Genomic DNA, 20,433 nt, shown 5'->3' with positions numbered 1-20,433 from the left:
AGCAATTCTCAGCGCGGTTCTCACAAACACCCGGCGACACCCCGAGCTCTCCTCGGGCCGGCGCGCCAGACCTGACCCGGAGCCGCTTCCTAAGCCACGTCCCGGACGTCCCGCCTCCGCGGGCTCGGGAGGCTTATTGGCCAATTCAACCCAACATGGCGGCGCCCGGTACAACTTCAGGAGACCGCTCTCCTCTAGCCAATCAAAGAAAAACAGCTTCTGGGTCCCGCCTCTTTCAGCGGCGCCACTGGCCAATCAGACCACAGCGTAAAAGACGAGCGCGGAAAAGGTGAAACCAGCCGGCCCAATGGCAGCGTCTCGAAGTGTAGGCTCCGCCCCTCCGCGGACCGGCCGCTCGGCAAGGGAAGGAGCGGCGGCGCTTCAAGGTGGGTGTCCGGGCTCCGCTCTGGAGAGCCGGGCCTAGGCAGTGGGGCGTCGGGGGCGAGTGCGGTGTTCTCGGTGGCCCCGGCGGCCCTGCGGGTCGCCCCACTGAGGGCCGGCGGCCCGGGTGTCCTTCAGCGTGCAGCGGGCGGACCCGCCAGCCGCCGGCGCCAAGGCGCATGCCCCGCCCGCGTCCGTGGGGTCGGAGGTCATGGGGAAGGTCGGGGAAGGTGTCAGGCTGGCGGGCGCCTGGGCCCGGGGTCAGCGGTCAGGGGCGATGGGCCCACGGGGAGTCCCAGGTCACGGGACGGCCGCTCTGGAGCGTCGGCTAGATGCCAGGCTCTGCGCATGGACAGCCCCCTTGGTTCTCGTGATCCCCGTTTCACAGATGAGAAGACGCGCCGGATGACCTCGGCCGCCCAAGGTCACTCGGCAGGCGGGGAGACCGTCCCAGAAGGACCTTGATGGTGGGGAAAGGAATGTGATCGCGAGGGTTATTTAAGCCTTTCAAGGGTTTCCAGCGGGGTTGGACTGTGGGCCGTAAAGGGAAGAGTCTGGCCCGGGTTCACGTCCTGGTCATCCCCGCCCCCACCCCCCGCCCCCAGTGTGTGACTTTGGGCAAGTTACCGGACTTGTCCGAGCAAGTCCTCCTCATCCTCCTCATCCGTGCCTGTGGGGTCCTTGTAAGGACCAAATGACAGTGTGTGTGACCTCTGGCACAGTGCCTGGCACAGGGAGCTTTCAATGCTGGTGGCTGCTGGCAGTGTTTTTTGAAATAGGTCAGATCAGGGAAGGGGAGAGATGAGACAGGAGCACTGGTTGGGGAGAGAGGAGGGATGGATTTTAAAGGTTTCTTAGAAGGGGAGGTAGGTAGAACGTGGGTTTCACGGATACTCCCTGACTCTTAGCCCCGCTGAGCTGGGTCAGGTTTGGAGAGCTGGGAGGTGCCATACGTCGGGGCAGGGAGGCTTTCTCTGCCTGTTAGGAATGGGCAGATAGATAGAGAAGGTGACACAGTGTCATGGAGATCAGGGCTCCCGCAGTGCCAGGGTTCCTGTGGGGACAGATCTGGGACCCACCCATCCCTCTCTTCCTTTTCCTGCCTGCAGATGCGCTGCCTGACTATGCCCACTCTGCTCCGGACCCTGGCCCAGGCTGCACGAGCAGGTAGGACCAAGGGAGCCTTTCCCGGGGTGTGGGGAGCCCAGTCTCCTGGCATGAGGCTGCAGAGACTGTAGCTGCACAGTGTAATCCCTCTCCTTCCAGGGCACCCCACTGGCCGGAGCCTCCACAGCAGCACAGTGGCAGCAACCTACAGTGAGTCCTGGGGCACCTGGAGCCTCAGGCTTCCCTGATCACGAACCTGCCAGAGGCAAGGGTGGAGGCCTACGTTCTAGTTGTGGCTTTGCCAGAGGCTCCCCCTCTCTGAGCCTCTGTTTCAACTCTGTAAAGATGATCAAGACTGAATATAATTCATGGGGTTGGGGTCTGTCAGTGAGGGGGTGGGGAGCCCTCCCTGTGGCCACACAGTGTGAGTTCCGAGCTCCCCCATGTGGGACAGGGAGGGAGCTGCCAGGTGTGAGGCTTGGGTGCCCGTCCTCTTCACCAAAACCTTTAGGCTCCAGCCCCTTCCCTCCCGTGTCAAGTCCTGGGCTCGGACTGCTGCCTGGGCACAGGGAGAAGTGGACACAGACTGCCCAGAGCCAGAGCCAGGCTTTGTAGGGCAGTGGCTGAGGCTGGAAGGTTTGGTGAATGAACAAGCCCTTGTGGGGGGAGGGAGCCCAGCTGGAAGGAAGACAAAGCTTTATCTCTCTGAGTTGGATTCCCAGGGGACATGGGCACATGAGAGGCCCTGCCACAGCCCCTCTGCCCACCTCCCCTGCAGAGTTTGTGAACATGCGGGAGCCCTCGATGGACATGAAGTCGGTGACGGACAGGGCAGCTCAGACCCTGCTGTGGACTGAGCTCATCCGAGGTGGGCCCTGGGGGAAGGGGTCGGGCAGGCTGGGGGTGGGCACGGATTGTTAGGGAGGAGCGGCCCCCACCCACCATGCTCATGCTGCCCACAGGCCTGGGCATGACCCTGAGCTACCTGTTCCGGGAGCCTGCCACCATCAACTACCCATTCGAGAAGGGCCCTCTGAGCCCTCGCTTTCGGGGGGAGCATGCTCTGCGCCGCTATCCATCAGGGGAGGAGCGCTGCATCGCCTGTAAGCTCTGTGAAGCTGTCTGCCCTGCCCAGGTGAGCCCCTGACCCCTGCTGACTGCCACCCTGGCCCCTGCCACTTGAGAGGGAGGCTGCAGCCTGCTGCAGAGAGAGGGAAGTGGGGCAGCCTTGGACCCAAACTCTGGTCCCCCATTGGGTGTGTGTCCCAGGAAGGCCCTTTTCCCTCTCTGAGCCTTGTCAAGCCAATTCAGAGGGAGTGAGTCATCAGAGCAAGGCTTGAAGCCCTGAGCAGGCCATATGACACCTGTGTGTCCTGCCCTTGGGGATCTGGTCAGGGATGTGAAACCTAGGCTTGTGAGCCACCGGGTGGCATTGGAGGTCCCCACTTTTACCCTGAATGCAGCAGCAGTTTTGGGATTTCTGCATGTATGCGTGTAACCAGCGGCAGGGACACAGTTGAGGACCTCACTGCCCCTGGTTGCTGCTCCTCTGGGCCCCCAGTATTAGTTCTGTTGGAGGACCCCCACGGACCCCCCTCCCAGAGTTGGGGCCTGTTAGTATAGAGACAGATCCAGTTGCAGCATCTGGATGGCACAGGTGGCGCAATTGGTTGGGTGTCCAACTTGGTTTCAACTCAGGTCGTGGTCTCAGGGTCATGAAATCGAGCCCTGCATCAGCACTCAACACAGTCTGCTTGGATCTCTCCCTGTCTTTGTGCATATGCACACTCGTTCTCAAATAAATCATGAAAAAAGGAAGGAAAAGAAAGATCCAGTTAAGGCTCTTGGGCAGGCCCATGGACATCCCCAGCAGGAGCCCCAGCCGACATTGTGGTCACCCGTCATCCACACAGTGACCGCCCCCTCCCCGTGGCCGCTCCAGGCCATGGGCTGTGGCCTAGATGTCTCTGATCCTGGAGCACACAGAGAAGCCCCCAAACAGCCCTAGCAGTAATGGCCTCCGGGCAGTGAGCACCGTGGAGGGAACAGGTGCTGTTCCAGCTTGTGACTTATTTTTACAGCAACCCTAGGACATAGAGGTTATTACCCCTTTTTATAGATGAGGAAACTGGGGCACAAAGAAGCCTACCAGCCTAAGGTCCCACTGAATGGTGGTATTACACTCCTGGGGACACAGGCGGGCTTTTGGCATACCCCTTTGAACATCCTTCCGGTTGTGGGAGGCTCTGGGCCTTCTTGGTGCTGGCACAGACCGCACCCAAAAACTGAGGGTGAGGGAGCTACCTTCAAGTCTGAGCTTTGCCCCTCACTTGCTGTGTGGCTTTCGGAAGCCCCTCAACATCTCTGAGTCTCTATTTTCTCATCCATGAAAGCGGGATAACTAGACATAAATGGGAAGGTTGTTGAACGTACCACCACCGGCAGTTGAGCAAGTACTGAGACCACCCTGGGGCTACGGGTGCTGCAGTGAACACAGCAGGCTACAGCCTTCCCCTCGGAGGACTTAGCCTCTCAGGCAGGAGATGCCATGAGTTGACAAAAGTATCATCTCGGGCTGTGGGACAGGGACCGTTTTGCAAAGGTGTTGGGAACAACTCATCAGGCTGAGGGTGGGTGGCAGGGTCTGCTCCGCGGCCCCGGGGCGAGCCCCCAGGAAGGGGCAGACATGGGGCAGGAGCCGGCAGTAAGGGGCTCCCGGTGTCCCTCCCCAAGGCCATCACCATCGAGGCCGAGCCGCGGGCCGATGGCAGCCGCCGGACCACCCGCTACGACATCGACATGACGAAGTGCATCTACTGCGGCTTCTGCCAGGAGGCCTGCCCTGTGGACGCCATCGTCGAGGTGAGCGGGCCTGGGGTTGGGGAGGGGCCGGGGCAGGGGCCCAGCAGAGGGGCCTGATGCCACCGCACCCACACCCGCACCCGCCCACAGGGCCCCAACTTCGAGTTCTCCACCGAGACGCATGAGGAGCTGCTGTACAACAAGGAGAAGCTGCTCAGCAACGGGGACAAGTGGGAGGCCGAGATTGCCGCCAACATCCAGGCGGACTACCTGTACCGCTGACGCCCCCGCCGCCCAATAAAGAGCTCTGCCTCCCGCGCCGTCTCTGTGGTCAATCCAGCTGTCTGGGCTGGGACTGTGCGCCTGGCTGCAGTCTGCGGGGTCCTCCCCTGGGCGGGGCCTTCCTGTGGGACTCTGCGGGACCTGTTAGAGCCCCCTTCCCCTCCCACCCCCTGCCACACACACATCTTCCTTGGCATAGCCCCCAAGGCTTAACCTCAGGTCTGCTGTTCCCATAATCCTGGCTGTCCAGAGCGTAGGGCCTGGGCCTGTCCTGTCCTGAGGGCCACACACAGCTACAACCCTAAGGATGTAGGGTCTGCCAAGGTCTCAGGCAGAAGTACATTGAGTGGCAGAAATTCAGGAAGGCCAGGGCATCCTTGGGGGCAGGGAGAAGCCTGCTCTGAGGGAACAGTCACAAGGAGGTGACACAGGCCCTCCTGCTCCTGAGCTGGCCTTGCCTCATCTCCAGCCACATCCCCTTTCCTCCCCAAGTTCCCCAGACCAGGCTGCTAGCTTGGCTTCTGCTGCTCAGAACTTCCTGCTTTGCAATCCCAGCAGTGGTGCGGTTCCCTGTGCGGCCGGGTGCCAGCTCAGTGCGAATGGAGCCTCCAGAACCAGAATGGGCTGAGTGCTGGGCACTGTGGAACGGCTTCAGCATATCCCCAGCTGTAAGCAAAGCAGCTCAGAGAAGTGAAGGGACCTGCTCAGGATCACACAGCATGTGTCTGATGAAAACACTAGCTCAGGTCAGAGATCTGAGCGCTACCCTACCCCCCCCCCCCTTTCCAGAAGTACTCTTTATGAAACACTAACTTCCCATGATGCTTCATAGAAGAGAGAGGAAGGTGTTCCGTGGACCAGTGGTGGGAAATGCCCCAAGTGCCCTCTTTCCCCTGGGATAGGCACCGCATGTGAGCACAATCAAGGCTCTGAGAAGACTGGTAGCAAAGAACCCTAACCTTTCCCCAGCTCCTTCCCTTTTTTCATGACTTCTGACACCTAGGCCGTCTCCTGATGCTGAAGTGGTCCAGGAACTGCTTGGGCCCCCACAGCATAAGGAACGAAGTGCAGAGGTGAGAAGGGAGTGAAGGCCCTGAAGGGAAGACCAGAACCTGGGTAGTGTCTGTACCAAGCCCCTTGCAGGCCCTGGCAGCTGTGGGAGGCAGGAGCCCTGCAGTAATGAGACAGGCTTGAGAATCCCGTGTCACCTCTGATTTCCCAGCTAGAAGGAGCCAGCTCCATTGTGATGGAGCCTCTATTTGTACACAGATAAATAGAACACGTTTATTAAAAATGGGTCAGCTTATCCAGCTCCTGACTTGATTCTTTCCCTGACTTGTCAGAATCTTTTGTGTGTTTCAGGAGCCCGCCTCTAATGCCATTGTGGTTGTGGGGTTCTGGTTCCCCTGCACCAGGAAGTGTTGACCTGAGGCCTCCACTGGGACTCAGTTTCGTTGTGTTGAGGGCCTCCCCACCTGAAACGGACTTATGATGCCCTAGAAGTGGGTCCCCCCCTTTTCTGAACATGTTAACCTTGGCTGTGACTTTCCACCCCCAACTCTGGGGCTCCATTTGCCCACAGCTCCCTCCCCCTCGGAGGACCTAGCCATGTGGGGTTCAAGGATCACCAGAGGTGGGAGGCCCCTTGTCCCTGGAGGGTATGGGCCTGGCCCGTCCAAAGTGCAGGCAGCTGGACATTCAGGAGCCTCAGGTCAGAGGTGTTGGGACATGACCAACCATGGGGAGCTAACTAGAAGCAAAGTCACTGGAACTCCCCCAGGCGCAGGTGGAGCGACAACTACCCGTGGGTGCCCAGTCCTTGGAGTGCCATTGAGGAAAAAGGCTCAGATACGGGCAGCACCCACCCAAGGGCTCGAGCACTGGGCCTGGAGCCTAGGCCCTATCCTGGGTATAAAAAGGGGAGAATGCGCCCAGAGATAGGGGGCGCGCTGGGGACCCCAAGCCTCTGTTTTGGGGTCCCATCAGGGGTAGGCCCCAGGAGCCTTCTAGGTGGGGGGGACCGCCCCGGACGCCTCCCCGCACCGGCCTCCCGGCCACGTCGGCAGCGTCTCCGCTCGGGTCCCCCCGCTCCCGGCCGCGCGCCCCCAGCGGCCCCCCAGCCTCCGAAGACGAAGCCCTGCCTCCCTGGCGGCCGCTCGCGGGGCTCCGGGTGCCACCCCTACCACTTCCCCGGCCCGGACGGGACGGGGCGGGGCTTCCGTGGTCCCGCCCCCTGCGGTCCCGCCCGCCGGGGAAAGTGAGTTGCGTGGGCGCCGGGGCGGGGAGCGCAGAGCCGGGAGCGCGGAGCAGCGCGGCGCCGAGTGCGGCTGACCCCAGGGTGAGTGCCCGCGGGGTCTGCGGGCCCCGCGCCCCGTCCGCCGCCCTCTCCTCGTCCCGCCCCGGGAAGCGGGTCCTGGAACCCCCACCCGGCTGGGTCGGTGGATGCGGCTCAGTCCGCCCGCCCACCGGGTGTCGGGCCGTGGCGGGGGCCACGGCGGCGACGGGAAGGAGGAGGAGGAGGGATGAAGGGAAGAGGAAGAGGAGAATGGGGAGTTACCAGCCGCTAACCACTGAGACTAACTCTGCCGGGCCTGATGGCACTCTGGTGGCGCTCAGGGCTTTCTCTGTGGCATCTTCCCGGGAGGGAGGGACCCATTCTACAGATGAGGAAATTGAGGCCCACCCAACTAGAAAGAGGCAGAGCTAGAGGCAAGTGGGGTCACTCCAACTCCAGAGCCTACCAGTCTGGATATTAGGGAGGCTCCAGGCGAGGTCCTCCAGCTCAGCTCTCATCATCGTGGGTCAAGGGCCTGGGGGAGGGATCTAGTGGGTTCCTGAAGTGGGTGGCCTGAGCTTCAGCCCCTTAGGAAGCAGGAGGAGGGGGCATAGAGTGAGGAGGGGGCTGCAGTCTGGACCCTGAAGCCACAGGACTGAGGAACCTTCGTTTGCTGCATTAAAAGGAGTAGGGCGGCCCTGGCTTGGGTAGGGGCCAGGGAGGAGAGGGGCTAAGGGCTGAGCCAGTGGAGTCCTCAGATGTTGGGGAGGGGTCTGACCAGGGCCCTACACACCCTGCCCACGATTCCCCATGAGGGAATCGCCCAGGCCCACGCCCTGTGAGTGAGGGATACTCAGCTGGATATGCCACAGCCTGGGGCTGCTGCACTCCCTGAGCCCCCAGACCAGGTTCCCTGCAGCCCCCCATCTGTCCAACCAGGCTTTCAGGGTGCCCTTGGGCAGAGAACAGCCGTGGGACTAACAGACCTGCAGCTCCAGGGTCTGGCTCCTGCCTGACTTGACCACCTGGTCCCAGACCTCACCTCCTCAAGCGCGCTGACCTGTGGGTAGACCAGGGCTCAGGGGCCTCTTCCCCAGGATTGCTGTTAGGTTTCAGTGAGGTAGTATGGGTGAGGGGATTTCGTGGAGGCTCACTTTATTTCATCCCCCCCCTCAGGTCCTGTCTCTCCTGGGGCAGGGTGGCCAAGTCCCATTTACCTAAAGAGGAAGTGGAGCCCTAGAGGAGGTGAGAGACTCCCCCAAGGACACACAGCCAGTCACAGCTTGGGCGGAGCTCAGGCCTCTGGGGTGGAACCTAGCCCCTCCTACCCCCTTTCCCCGTCCAGGGCCGGGTGCTTCTGCAGCCTCAAGCTGCCTCTCAGCCTTCTCTCCTCCTCCAGGCTGGGGCCAGGGCTGCACTTCCTATTTGGATTGAAGGAAATCAGGCCCAGGGGAGGAAGTGACCAGCCGGGCAGGCCCCTAGCGGCCCAGACAGCGGGTGGGGCACTTTGGCGCCAAATGTTCACCCTGTCAGCTTGGGACCTCACCGTGCCTGTCCCCTTCCCTGACAATTTGAGAGCTAAGGAAACTGAGTCCACAGAGGGGAAGTGGCTGGCCTGGGGCCCGGAGAGCAGTGGCCATGGAGTCCCGGCTCGTGGCTGGGTCATCTGCGGGGCCTTCCCCGGGCGCTAGGCAGGGCCCCACCAGGCGACATGTCCCGCCTGTGTCAGCTTCCACAGTTTCACTTTCGTGGGTTTCGACACCTGGAAGGCTGTTTCTGTCCTTTTCTGGACAGAGGCCACCAGGCAGTCCAGGCCTCAGGGGAAAGCTCCCCTCCCGGGCCTCTCTGCCCACAGTGAGGGCACCAGGGGACCCGGTGGAGGCTCCCTGCGCTCAGTGCTCACAGACACCCCAGGGAAGGAGGAGGCTCCAGCCCAGCCCTGGCTGCTGTCACAGACAAACGCTCCTTGGTGTGGACGGACGAGGACTCGCAGCCCGCCGAGGGCTGTGGCAGTCAGGAGGCTGGCCGCTGGAAGTGACCCTTGGCCTGGGGCCCCAAGGATGAGTGGGATCTAGGGGTGAGGGCAGGTCACAGAGGGACAGATGGCGCAGAGGTCAAGGGTGAGAAGAGCCAGAGCCACCAGGGCTCGAGGGTGGGTGTCTGGGACAGGGCAGAGCCAGCTGGGAAAGAGCTTGGGGAGGGCTGTGGGCTGGGCCGTGAGGTCAGCCAGGGTGGGCTCCACTCCCAAGTATACCGCGCACTTCCGGTGTGACCTCAGCACCCCTTCAAGGCTTCCCGGGCCTCAGTTTGCCCACCTGTCAGACGGGGTTGGTAGCAGGACCTACCTTCTGTGGCGCATGTGAGCCGAGGTGGACAGAATTCCTACCCGATGGGAAACTGCGAGGCCCACCTCGACTGAACCTTCACCCCCGGCCGGGCCCGCAGGACCATGGGCTCCATGTTCCGGAGTGAGGAGGTGGCACTGGTCCAGCTCTTCCTGCCCACCTCTGCCGCCTACACCTGCATGAGCCAGCTTGGCGAGCTGGGCCTCGTGGAGTTCAGAGACGTGAGTGGGACCGACGGGTTCGGGAGGGGGCCTTCTGCGTCCTCGATGGTATGCCGCCTGCCCACAGGATGCCCTTGGCCGTGCTCGAGTCCTGGCGGCCTCTGCCATAGATACTCCGCTCTCGGAGAGGCCAGCCTGACAGCTGAGGCCACCTTGCCTCTGGGGCCCTGTCACACCCTCCCCAGAGCACGGAAAGCTGCTCTGTCTCCAGCTGGGCATCAGGAGGCTCATGGTGTGTTCAGCACCGTCCTAGGGGGAGGCAGCTATGGCCCGCAGGGAGCCAAGCCTGGGTGCCAGGGTGGGACCGCCCTGGCTCCCTTCTCAGAAATCTGACCCCTCTGTGCGGCACCCACAGCTCAATGCCTCGGTGAGCGCCTTCCAGAGACGCTTTGTGGGGGATGTTCGGCGCTGTGAAGAGCTGGAGAAAACCTTCAGTGAGTTGGCCTCAGCCCACATCCCAGGCAGGCTTCCTGAAGGAGGTGCCAGTCGAGCTTGGCCTGAAAGGAAAAGTCCTGGTCCCCCAGACGGAAGTCAGTGAAGGGAAGTCCAAGCCATGCCCTGCAGAGCCAGGACAGGGCCGCTGGGGTCTGTGGAGTGCTCTTGAGAATGGGGCTCACTTGGAAGAGGCCTCAAATACTGTATGAGGGCCTGGGAATTCCTCCAGTAGATACTGGGAGCTGCTGTGGTTTGTTTCTAAGCAAGGGTGAGGCATGGACTGAGCTTTCTGTGCTACAGATGGACTAGGTGGGCAGAGGCCAGGATCCAGGGCCAGGTGCCCCGAGGAGCAGATTCTCCAACCCAGGGACCCTCACCCTGGACTCTGTGACAGCCCCTCCGAGGAGGAGCCCGTGAGGGGGGGAACAGCACATTCGTTTAATGGTTTGTTAGTTTAACTGATGCCTTTTAGGTCATCAGGCAGGTGGTACGTGGGGCTCCCGGCATGCTCCCGTCCCAGGCCCTCCCATGCTAGGCCCACCCTGCCTGGCACAGCCCTGTGGGACCCAGGCCCACACAAAGGAGAGGCCCACACGAGCTCAGGAGGAGGAGGGTGGACCTTTCGGGGTAGAGATTTGGCCTGGGGTTTTTCTGGGAGTCTGGGACTTAGTGAATCAACTAGCTCGTGGCCAGTTGAGTTTGGGGTGGCATTTGGGACCCCTGCTAGTCATCAGGCAGCCCTTGGCTACCAGTGGTCATTAGCTGGCGCTGGCCCCCAAAGAGCCTCTCCTGACGCCCGTCCCTCTGCACCCAGTGTTCCTGCAGGAGGAGGTGCGGCGGGCTGGGCTGGTGCTGCCTCCACCAGAGGGGAGGCTGCTGGCACCCCCGCCCCGTGACCTGCTTCGCATCCAGGAGGAGACGGATCGCCTGGCACAGGAGCTCCGGGATGTGCGGGGCAACCAGCAGTCCCTGCGGGCCCAGCTCCACCAGCTGCAGCTGCACTCTGCTGTGCTGGGCCAGGGCCACAGCCTCCCGGTCAGCTCCAGCTCTGGGTGGGGGTAGGGGGCTGGGGGAGAGGGTACCAGCCCCCGCTGGGCACGGGGCTCACGGTGGTGCCTCTTGGCTCCCAGCTGGCAGCCACCCATGCTGATGGGCTCTCGGAGAGAAGCCCCCTGCTCCAGCCCCCTGGGGGGCCACACCAGGACCTGAGGGTCAAGTAAGTAAGGGGCACTTCAGGTTCTTTCCTGTCAGCTGGAGGCCCTGACTGACTCCTTGTCCAGTGCTCTCCTCCTCTACCTGCAGATCACCTCCGGCCTCCTCCCTCAGGCCCACAATTTCCCTTGCTCGTGGGGCCTTCTCCTTTCCCGGCCCGGCCTGCCGGGCCCAGCCTCCTGCCTGGGAGCAGGCCTGTGTGCCAGGCTGACCGTCCTGACTGGGGTGGCCTGGCCAGGGGAAGGGTGGGGCTGGGGGATGGCGGGAGCACCCCTGCCCAGTCCAGCCCCTCGGCAGCTTCGTGGCAGGAGCCGTGGAGCCCTCCAAGGCCGCTGCCCTGGAACGCCTGCTCTGGAGGGCCTGCCGCGGCTTCCTCATCGCCAGCTTCAGGGAGACGGAGCAGCAGCTGGAGGACCCGGTGACGGTGAGGGCTGGGGAGCCCGGGCTGGGGGCATCCCGGGCGGGGTGGGACCCTAGGTAAAGAAGCCCATTCCCGCAGGGCGAGCCCGCGACCTGGATGACCTTCCTCATCTCCTACTGGGGTGAGCGGATAGGACAGAAGATCCACAAGATCACTGACTGGTGAGCCCCACGGGGGGCCGACCCTGCACCACCCTTGTGCCCAGGCCCCTGGCCGCCGGCAGAACCCCCGGGCGCCCCCTCACGCCGCCCCCTCCCTGCCAGCTTCCACTGCCACGTCTTCCCGTTCGTGGAGCAGGAGGAGGGCCGCCTCACAACCCTGCAGCAGCTGCGACAGCAGAGCCAGGAGCTGCAGGAGGTGGGCACCCTGGGGCTCGGGCGGGCTGGACGTCCCGCTGCCCCCTCCCCCCCCACTTTCCTCACCACCTGCTCTGGCCGCAGGTCCTGGGGGAGACTGAGCGCTTCCTGACCCAGGTGCTGGGCCGGGTGCAGCGGCTGCTGCCACCCTGGCAAGTGCAGATCCGCAAGATGAAGGCCGTGTACCTGGCTCTCAACCAGTGCAGCGTGAGTGCCACGCACAAGTGCCTCATCGCTGAGGGCTGGTGCGCCACGCGCGACCTGCCCACGCTACAGCAGGTGCTGCAGGACAGCTCGGTGAGTGGGGCGAGGGGGGCTCCCGCCCTCCCCTTCCACCCAGTGGGTGCCGGCTCTCCCTGAGGGTCCAGGCCCAGCAAGCCTTCCCCCTCCTGGCATCCCAAAAGCACCCTGGAGGCTGGCCCAATGGGCACTGGCTCCGAGATCTTGGGCCACTGCAGGGAGCCTCAGGCTACTCATGTATGAAATGGGTGTAATGAGCCTGCAGGGGCCATTGTAGTGTGAACACACCATAGGCTGCTGGGACCCAGTAGGTGCTCACATGTGGCAGTGGGGCACCCTCTCCTGGGCCACACTTCTCTTTCCCAAGCACTTTCTGGTCCAGCTGATCTCGGACTCTCCCTAAATCACCATGGGTGGGGGGGCAGGAGGTCCTATTTCAGAGAGGGGAGGGGCTACTCCAGATCTCTGGGCACCTGCCCAGTGAGCCCCACCTCTCCCACTGGGTTTGGCTGGGGGTGTCAGAGGGTCCCTGAAGGCCCCCCCATCAGCCTCATCTTTTTGTCCATTGGGTGCTGCAGAGTGAGGCAGGCGTGAGCGCTGTGGTTCACCGCATCCCCTGCCGGGACATGCCCCCGACGCTTATCCGCACCAACCGCTTTACTGCCAGCTTCCAGGGCATCGTGGACGCCTACGGTGTGGGCCGCTATCAGGAGGTCAATCCTGGTGAGATCTGTGGAGCCCCCAGCCCGGGAGGGTGGCATCTCCATACCTGGCTTGTCCTGCCCTCGTGAGCCCACTCCCGTCACGCTGGAGGGCAGGGGAAGCAACGTGGAGGATTTGCATTTACTTCCAGCAACACCCCCCACAACCAGCAGTTAGGCTTACAAGGGATCCAGCATGAGGCTGTGTGCAAAGAACAGGCTTTGCAGTAGGAATGGCTTGGGTTTGAGGCCTGACTCTTTACCTTGATTCATTTCTTCATTTCTGAGCCTCGGTTTCCACATCTATAAAACGGGAATCATAGTTTGGGCCTCAGAGCAGTGCTGGGAGGGTTGAGAGATTGCACATCCGATGTCCACGGGACCAAAGTCAGCCTGCTGAGGCTCCTCATTAGGCCTCACTGTGTAAGAAGTTTGAATCGGGTGCCGTCGGGTTCTCCCAGAAGCAGAGCCTGAGTTGGGGACTCTGGCGCAAGTGGCCAATTAAGAGAGGTGCTCCTGGGAGAAACCAACCAGGGCTGATGGCAGGGGATGAGGCAGTAGGCAGGGAGGGGTGGGGAGCTGGGAGCAGGCCAGGGGCTGCCAAGTACTGGCCCTGGGTGAACTCGTTGACAATAGCTCTACCGAGTCCTAGTACTGCTATCTCCCAATTTACAGATGGGGAAACAGAAGTTCAGAGAGGTTGTGTCACTAGCCCGTGGTCACACAGCCAGGAGGGGGCAGGCTCTGGAATGCAGACACACAGTCTGGCCTCCCTGCCTCGCCAACACCCCCTCCGAGTCTCCCGGGGTCCCAGAGCCTGGGCTCGGGGCCTCTGGGGCAGCTTGTGCAGATGCGCACGTTCACCCGGGGGTCCTGGCTGACCGCCTGCCCTCTGTGTGCAGCGCCCTATACCATCATCACCTTCCCCTTCCTCTTTGCCGTGATGTTTGGCGACGTGGGCCACGGGCTGCTCATGTTCCTCTTTGCCCTGGCCATGGTGCTCGCGGAGAACCAGCCGGCCGTGAAGACGGCGCAGAATGAGGTAAGGGCGGGTGAGGGGTCTGGGTGCGGCGGGGGGCCCGGGCCACCCCTCACAGCCCCCTCCCCGCCCGCCGCCCCCAGATCTGGCAGACTTTCTTCAGCGGCCGCTACCTGCTGCTGCTCATGGGCCTGTTCTCCATCTACACCGGCTTCATCTACAACGAGTGCTTCAGCCGCGCCACGACCATCTTCTCCTCGGGCTGGAGCGTGGCAGCCATGGCCACCCAGTCGGACTGGAGGTGAGGCCCGGCCGCAGCCCCGTGGCCCCCCTGGCCCCGCAGCCCCTGACCACCTGCCCCTGTTGCCACAGTGACACGTTCTTGGCGGAGCACCCACTTCTCACCCTGGACCCCAATGTCACCGGTGTCTTCCTGGGACCCTACCCCTTCGGCATTGACCCCGTGAGTCCTGGCCGCTTGCCACGCGGGTGCAGGCGGCGGGAGGGCCGGGTGGGTGCCAGCACTAACCCTGACCCGACCTTGACCTGGCCATGACACCTCCCGCGCGCCCCTCCCGAGGGCCTGGCCTGGCACTGGGGGCAAGAGGTGCGGGGCTCCAGGAGGACGAGGGGCCCGCCCTGTGGGGCCCACACAGCAGCCACCTCAGGGAAGAGAGAAGCATGTGGGAGCAAGGCCAGAGCTGGCTTGCTCGCAGCCTGCTGCCCAGGCGCCATTCCGTACTCTCCGTGTGACAGGATATTGCATGTAGTTCTCATGACAGTCCCCGGATGTGAGCATTAGCGTTGCTCTTGTCTCACAGACAAGGACACAGAGATACAGGAGAGACCAGGCATGTGACGTTGCCTGGCTGGGAAGAGCTGGGGTCTGGACCCCAGTTGCCCAGCCTGTCTGTCCAGCCCATTGTTCCCTTCTGCTGCCCTGCAGTGGGCAGGTGGGTGGCAGATGCCAATGAGGCCCCACAGGGACAGGCAGGCAGGCTGCCCAGGGTGATACCCCTCCCTCTTGCCACCCCAGGTCTGGAGCCTGGCTGTCAACCACCTCAGCTTCCTCAACTCCTTCAAGATGAAGATGTCCGTCATCCTTGGGGTCACCCACATGACCTTTGGGGTGGTTCTGGGAGTCTTCAACCACATGTGAGGGCCTGAGTTCTGGTGGGGGCAGGGGGCACTGGGGCAGGCAGGGCCAGGGTGGCCCGGTGGGTGACCAAGTACCCCCGGCCTTCTGCCATCACAGACACTTTGGCCAGTGGCACCGGCTGCTCCTAGAGACCCTACCGGAGCTGGTCTTCCTGCTGGGGCTGTTCGGCTACCTTGTCTTCCTGGTCATCTACAAGTGGCTGTGCATCTCAGCTGCCAGCGCTGCCTCAGCCCCCAGCATCCTCATCCACTTCATCAACATGTTCCTCTTCTCCCGCAGCCCCACCAACAGGCTGCTCTTCCCTGGGCAGGTACTGCCCCGCCAGACCCCTTCAGGGGGCCTCGTGATCACTGGGCCACTCTGAGCTGCAGGGTCCTCCTCTGAGAAAACGGGGATGCAGGCCTGAGGCTGTGAGCCAGGGAGGTCAGGGGACCGTGTGAAACTCCCCTAGGGAATCTCCCCCCCAGGATTCCTAATAGCACAATGTCCCTGCTCAGTGAGGGGCCCTGGGGGAGGAGTGGGCGGCAGGCTCCCTGGGCTCCCAAGAGTCATGAGGCTCGAAGAGGGCACCCTGACTCAAGCTCCCCCCGCCCCGCAGGAAGTGGTGCAGTCTGTGCTGGTGGTCCTGGCCCTGGCCATGGTGCCCGTCCTGCTGCTTGGCACACCCTTGTTCCTGCACTGGCAGCACCGCCGCCGTTCGCGGAGGCCCACTGGCCGGCAACCGGTAGAAGCTGGAGGGAGGGGGCATGTGGCATGAGGGCTGCCGGGAGGCTTGACCCCAGCCTCGCTGCCTCGCGGTCTCCTGGGTGGTGGAGGCCTGCTGATGTCACCTGCCCTCCACCCCCAGGATGAGGACAAGTCCAGGATTCTAGACTCCTCCGACACATCTGTGGCTGGCTGGGGCTCTGATGAAGAGAAAGCAGGGTGCCCAGGGAACTCAGAGGAGGCCGAGGTGGGTGTGGTCTTCCAGAGTATGTGTGGGGGATGGCGGCTGCCAGACTGACTTGCCCCTCACTGCCTCCCATCCCCCAGTTTGTCCTGTCCGAGGTGCTCATGCACCAGGCCATCCACACCATTGAGTTCTGCCTGGGATGCATCTCCAACACGGCCTCTTACCTGCGCCTCTGGGCTCTGAGCCTGGCCCATGCTCGTGAGTGACCTGGCCACAGGGGGTTGGCTGGCCGCGGGGGCAGCTGCTGGCTGGGGGGCCTGGGCGGGTCACTTCTCCAGGCTTCAGAATCCCGTAGCCTGAGGATGTGGGGAGGTCCTCCACCAGGAAGGGGGCGCTTCCGGCTGCCACAGGGGCTGGGTGGGCACCCCTCGGCCCTGGCCTCCACTGCTGCCTCCCCGACCCCCAGAGCTGTCAGAGGTCCTGTGGGCCATGGTCATGCGTAGCGGCCTGCGCATGGGCCGTGAATGGGGTGTGGCGCCTGTGGTGCTGGTTCCTGTCTTTGCTGCCTTCGCCGTGTTGACCGTGGCCATCCTGCTGGTGATGGAGGGGCTCTCAGCCTTCCTGCACGCACTGCGGCTACACTGGTGAGCAGCCCGCCTGGCTGGCCCCGGGAAGCACAAGGGGGCAGGAGCGGGGGCCTCCCCTCACGAGCTCTTCCCTTCTCACCCCCAGGGTGGAGTTCCAGAACAAGTTCTACTCAGGCAGTGGCTACAAGCTAAGCCCCTTCACCTTCACTGCAGAGGAAGAGTAGTGCCCATCTGTGGCCACGCTCAGGTCTCTGCCTTTACCTACAGAGACAAGAAATAAAGATGGCTTTAGAACTGTCCTGGTCCCATCTGCAATGCCACGGGCTGGGGAGGCTGGGTGTGGTGGGGTCTAGGCTCTGGGCATGGCTGGTCCCACCCCAGGGCTCCTGATATCATGGACTCCGTGCCTGGCTATATATTATGCCCATCGTCCTCATGCTCACCTATGCAGCTGGGCTTGGTGTCAGGTGTAATGGAGTGGGAAGCCCTGGTCTAGGACCTGGGGTCTTGAGAATTTGGGGAGAGGCCTCATGAGCACATCTGCAGCAATTCCAGAGTCTTGGCGTGAAAAGGGGCAGAACTAGGACCAAGGAAGGATGTTTCCAGCACATTCTAGCTCAATATGAGTGTCTGCCAGGCTGAGCCAGGGATGTGAGTGAGCTCCCGATATCCTTGGGGATGTGCAAGTGGCTGTTAGGAGACTGGGATACTCGGCATGAAGGGTGGTGCCTGGCATGATGGGCCAATGTTTCCATGCCCTGGTGCTAGCCCCACCTCAGGCACTCAAGATGTCTGAGGCAGGGAGCAGCCTGGGACACCAGAGCCTGACCCAGCAGTGAGGACGGGGACACTCACACACACGGCCACCATTCTAGAGAAGGGCAGAGGCTGTCCAGGCAGCCCAGGAGCCACCCAGGGCCCCAATGGTCAGGAAAAGGATTGAGCTGGATTCCAGGCCCTGCTGCCCCTTCAGTGGAACCTATTGTTTGTCTCTCCCACCCCTCCTTGGTGACCAGTCCTACCCCCTTCCCCCCACGCTGAGGTCATCCTTCGGCTGGTGGGGTGGAGAGGGGCATTTTGCATGTCTTTCTGGCCTGGGTCCCACCACTGGCTGGGAGGTGGTGCCAATGCTTCTCAGAGGCCTTCCTTTCTCCAGCTGAGGAGCTGCAAAATGGCTCTTCCGGCAGGAGGCCCCAGGAACAAAGGCTGCTTTGAGGCCAAAGATGCCCTGGGCATGGCAAGCCGGGTGGCCTGGCTCCATGACTGTGGCTCTCATCTGGCCAGCTGCTGGGAGGAGCCCGACTGCCCTGCTCAGGGCCTCCAGATGCCAGGGGGCTGGGGGTGGGCAGGGAAGAGCGGGGGGAGCGGGTGAGTCCTTACATAGGAGTACAGTATCATTTACTGCTAGTTTTATCGTTTGGACACCAAAACACATTCACCCGGTTAAAATTTAAAATGTCGGGCAGCCCCGGTGGCACAGAGGTTTAGTGCTGCCTACAGCCCAGGGTGTGATCCTGGGGACCCGGAATCGAGTCCCACGTCAGGCTCCCTGAGTGGAGCCTGCTTCTCCCTCTGCCTGTGTCTGCCTATCTCTCTCTCTGTGTCTCTCATGAATAAATAAAATCTTAAAAAAAAAGAAAAGAAAATTAAAATGTCTACAAGGGCAAATAGTGGAAAATCTTCCTCCTGCCTGAGCAAGCCAGCAGTTCAGTCTCCTCCAGGATGTCCCCCTGCTCCTAGTTTCTTCTAGATCCTTATGGTCGTGGGGCAGAGAAGACCGGCCGGGAGCCCTCCATAGGCACAACAGGCGACAGGAGATTTAGGACACACCCAAGGGTGACAGGATGAGTTTTATACGCTTTTATTGTTTGTATAGTACAATCTCTGGTAGCAGAAATGTATGCACAAAAAAACATTCAAATAAGAGTTCAGAGTAAAAAAAAATTTATCCCAAAGGACATTTAACATATATGGGTTTCACAGCTATAGTGTATCTGCGCCCCCACATTCCACAGACTGCTCTTTCCCACCAGGAGGACCTCATCAGGGATATCGGGAACAGGGAGGGCAGGGGAGCTGGCCCAGAGCCATGGTCAGGCCTCCTCCCTCTCCCCTGGCACACTGAGGCCCCCGCAGCAGGGCAGCAGGAGGCTTCAGCCCAGGCACAGAACCCACAACCCCTCTGAGCAGAGGTGGAGGAGAAAAGGCTGCGGAGAGCAGGATAAAGCTCTCCATGGGGAAGGGAGGCAGGAGGCCCCTGTGCATCCAAAGGTCCCCAAGCTGCCCCTTGGCTGGCAGGTGGCCCCCTATGGGCTCCCTGCCTGCCCCTGAGGCTGGAGTTAGTAAAGCACATTCAGTTAAAGAGGAGGGCAGGGCCAAGTTGCATCCGGTCAGGGTGAGATGCGTTTGCATAACAGTATATGTACAACAGGTAGCAAGGAGCTACATTCGTTGGTTCATCCTTGTCCAGAGACAACAGCTCACCCCCGTCACAGGCAGTCTGCTGTCCGGAGCATCAGCCACGTGGACCAGAGGGTGAGGGAGCAGCTTCCAGAGACTTGCGCTCAATCCACAGGGCTATGTCACAGTCTGTCCCTGCTCGCTCACTGCGCTCGGGAGCCAGCAGCGTCTACACAGTCACCAACAGAGAGCATGGTCACAGTGTTCCCCAGCATGTGAACTCAAATCCTTGAAAAATCAACGTTAACCAAAAAGAAGACCCACAGAAACACTGTTTACTCTCGCTGTCTGCCATACCTGACTACAAACTTCAGGCCCCAAATAGGAGATGCCTTCTCTAGATTAAAAGGATTCTGAGATATTGCACTATTGCGCTATGAACTATGTTTCTGCTTCCCGATCTCATTGCAGACCTAGTGAAATCGTAAACAAGATAGGATATAAATGTTACTCAATTTTAATACAGTCTTTCGTATCATACACATCTGTGTCGGCAGCGAGACATCCAAGCCTTGCTGTAGGGACAGCAGTTGGAGCGCGGAGGGGCCCGCTTGCTGGCCACCCCCACGCAGTCCAGGGATGAAGTGGATGGCGCCTCCCACGCTCACACCCCGAGCTTCCGCTTCTGGTCGAAATAGGCATCGAACCTTGCTTGGGCGTAGTCCTAGGAGACATAAGGAAGAACAGCCTCACCAAAGACTCCCACCCAGGCTGCCCATGTCCCGCATGGGCCTGCGCCTGGGCCACTACCACTGCACCGGACAGAGCAGCTCCAGCCGCTGCAGGGTGTCCAGAACCCCAGACACCCAGCTCAGGCACCTGGGCCGTCGTGGCATGGCCACCCAGGTGGGCCTTCTGTCTCTGTATCTGGCACTGCCACGGTTCACGCTCGTTTACCCTGAATGCTGCAGGCACTGACTGAAACACAGGCTCCTCTCTCAAAGCAGAAGATCAAGTAGAGAACAGAGGTGTGAGGAAGAAGGTACCACCAATTTTCTGGGATCACCTGCAGCAATACTACTACTAAGACATGAGAGGGACGTTGGAGATTCTGGTCTTGAGTTCTGCCTACACGAAAACCGTCAAGCCGTGTGTCTCTGGGTCTGCTCCCCGACCCGCCCCTCAGGGTGGAAAGCACAATCTCTGAAGCGCCTGCTTCAAATTGAAAAGTCTGTGATGCCAACTGCCAGGAAGATTACAGCATCAGTTTCAAACTCGACATTGGGATGTAACTTATGTACCACCGCTTTGAACTTCAAAAATGAATGACTTCAGAGTTGGACATTTTCACAAATGTGTCCATCCAGTTTAGCACCAGCACCACAATCCTGCTAAGGAACATTCCAGCACACTCACATTTCCACGGGCCTGGCTCCAACGCCTGGCCACAGGCAGCCTCTGAATTCTATCTCAATCACCGTGGATTTTGCTATTAGAAAACTTTTCCATACATCAAGTCATCCAGTGTGTACCCTTTTGTGTCTGGCTTGTTTCACTCAGCATAGTAACATTTCTGGGATTCATCCAGGCTGTTGTGAGCATCTGTGGTTCATTCCTGTTACTGTGGAGTACTTGTCG

At 61.2% G+C, this 20,433-nt stretch overlaps 3 protein-coding genes across 12 annotated transcripts in view; 2 read left to right on the top strand and 1 right to left on the bottom strand.

Moving 5' to 3' along the window:
• The first annotated feature begins 349 nt into the window (after window positions 1–349).
• NDUFS8 (NADH:ubiquinone oxidoreductase core subunit S8) lies at window positions 350–4,610 on the top strand. The gene is made up of 7 exons (NM_001252295.1): window positions 350–386; window positions 1,491–1,548; window positions 1,648–1,698; window positions 2,267–2,356; window positions 2,451–2,623; window positions 4,222–4,350; window positions 4,441–4,610. The coding sequence occupies exons 2-7, from the start codon at window positions 1,491–1,493 to the stop codon at window positions 4,570–4,572; spliced, it is 633 nt and encodes a 210-aa protein (NP_001239224.1). The 5' UTR covers window positions 350–386; the 3' UTR covers window positions 4,573–4,610.
• Window positions 4,611–6,817: 2,207 nt separating this feature from the next.
• On the top strand, window positions 6,818–16,693 carry TCIRG1 (T cell immune regulator 1, ATPase H+ transporting V0 subunit a3). 2 transcript variants are annotated; one of them, XM_038563709.1, is made up of 21 exons: window positions 6,818–6,910; window positions 8,024–8,092; window positions 9,293–9,413; window positions 9,769–9,847; window positions 10,663–10,883; window positions 10,979–11,064; window positions 11,358–11,484; window positions 11,560–11,642; window positions 11,745–11,838; window positions 11,922–12,134; window positions 12,656–12,800; window positions 13,681–13,820; window positions 13,901–14,058; window positions 14,130–14,220; window positions 14,794–14,912; window positions 15,013–15,226; window positions 15,515–15,640; window positions 15,764–15,868; window positions 15,949–16,066; window positions 16,275–16,452; window positions 16,541–16,693. In XM_038563709.1, the coding sequence occupies exons 3-21, from the start codon at window positions 9,297–9,299 to the stop codon at window positions 16,617–16,619; spliced, it is 2,493 nt and encodes an 830-aa protein (XP_038419637.1). In that variant the 5' UTR covers window positions 6,818–6,910; window positions 8,024–8,092; window positions 9,293–9,296; the 3' UTR covers window positions 16,620–16,693. The 2 variants fall into 2 exon arrangements, with proteins under 2 accessions (XP_038419637.1, XP_038419638.1); XM_038563710.1 differs by lacking the exon at window positions 8,024–8,092 and having other exon boundaries at window positions 6,825–6,910.
• Window positions 14,550–20,433, bottom strand: part of CHKA (choline kinase alpha) — a 70,024-nt gene continuing 64,140 nt past the window's right edge. For 8 of the 9 annotated variants that reach the window (XM_038563721.1, XM_038563711.1, XM_038563714.1 and 5 more), the window contains one exon: window positions 18,241–19,519. In XM_038563721.1, the coding sequence (XP_038419649.1) occupies window positions 19,460–19,519 (60 nt within the window). In that variant the 3' untranslated portion in view covers window positions 18,241–19,459. Of the gene's footprint in view, window positions 16,657–18,240; window positions 19,520–20,433 lie in introns of those variants that run through there. The other variant, XM_038563712.1, reaches the window with a different exon arrangement.

Source organism: Canis lupus, chromosome 18 (assembly GCF_011100685.1).
Source record: "Canis lupus familiaris isolate Mischka breed German Shepherd chromosome 18, alternate assembly UU_Cfam_GSD_1.0, whole genome shotgun sequence".
Classification (NCBI taxonomy): domain Eukaryota; kingdom Metazoa; phylum Chordata; class Mammalia; order Carnivora; family Canidae; genus Canis; species Canis lupus.
Note: the sequence above shows the minus strand (reverse complement) of the source record. Positions and strands in the feature narration are given on the sequence as shown.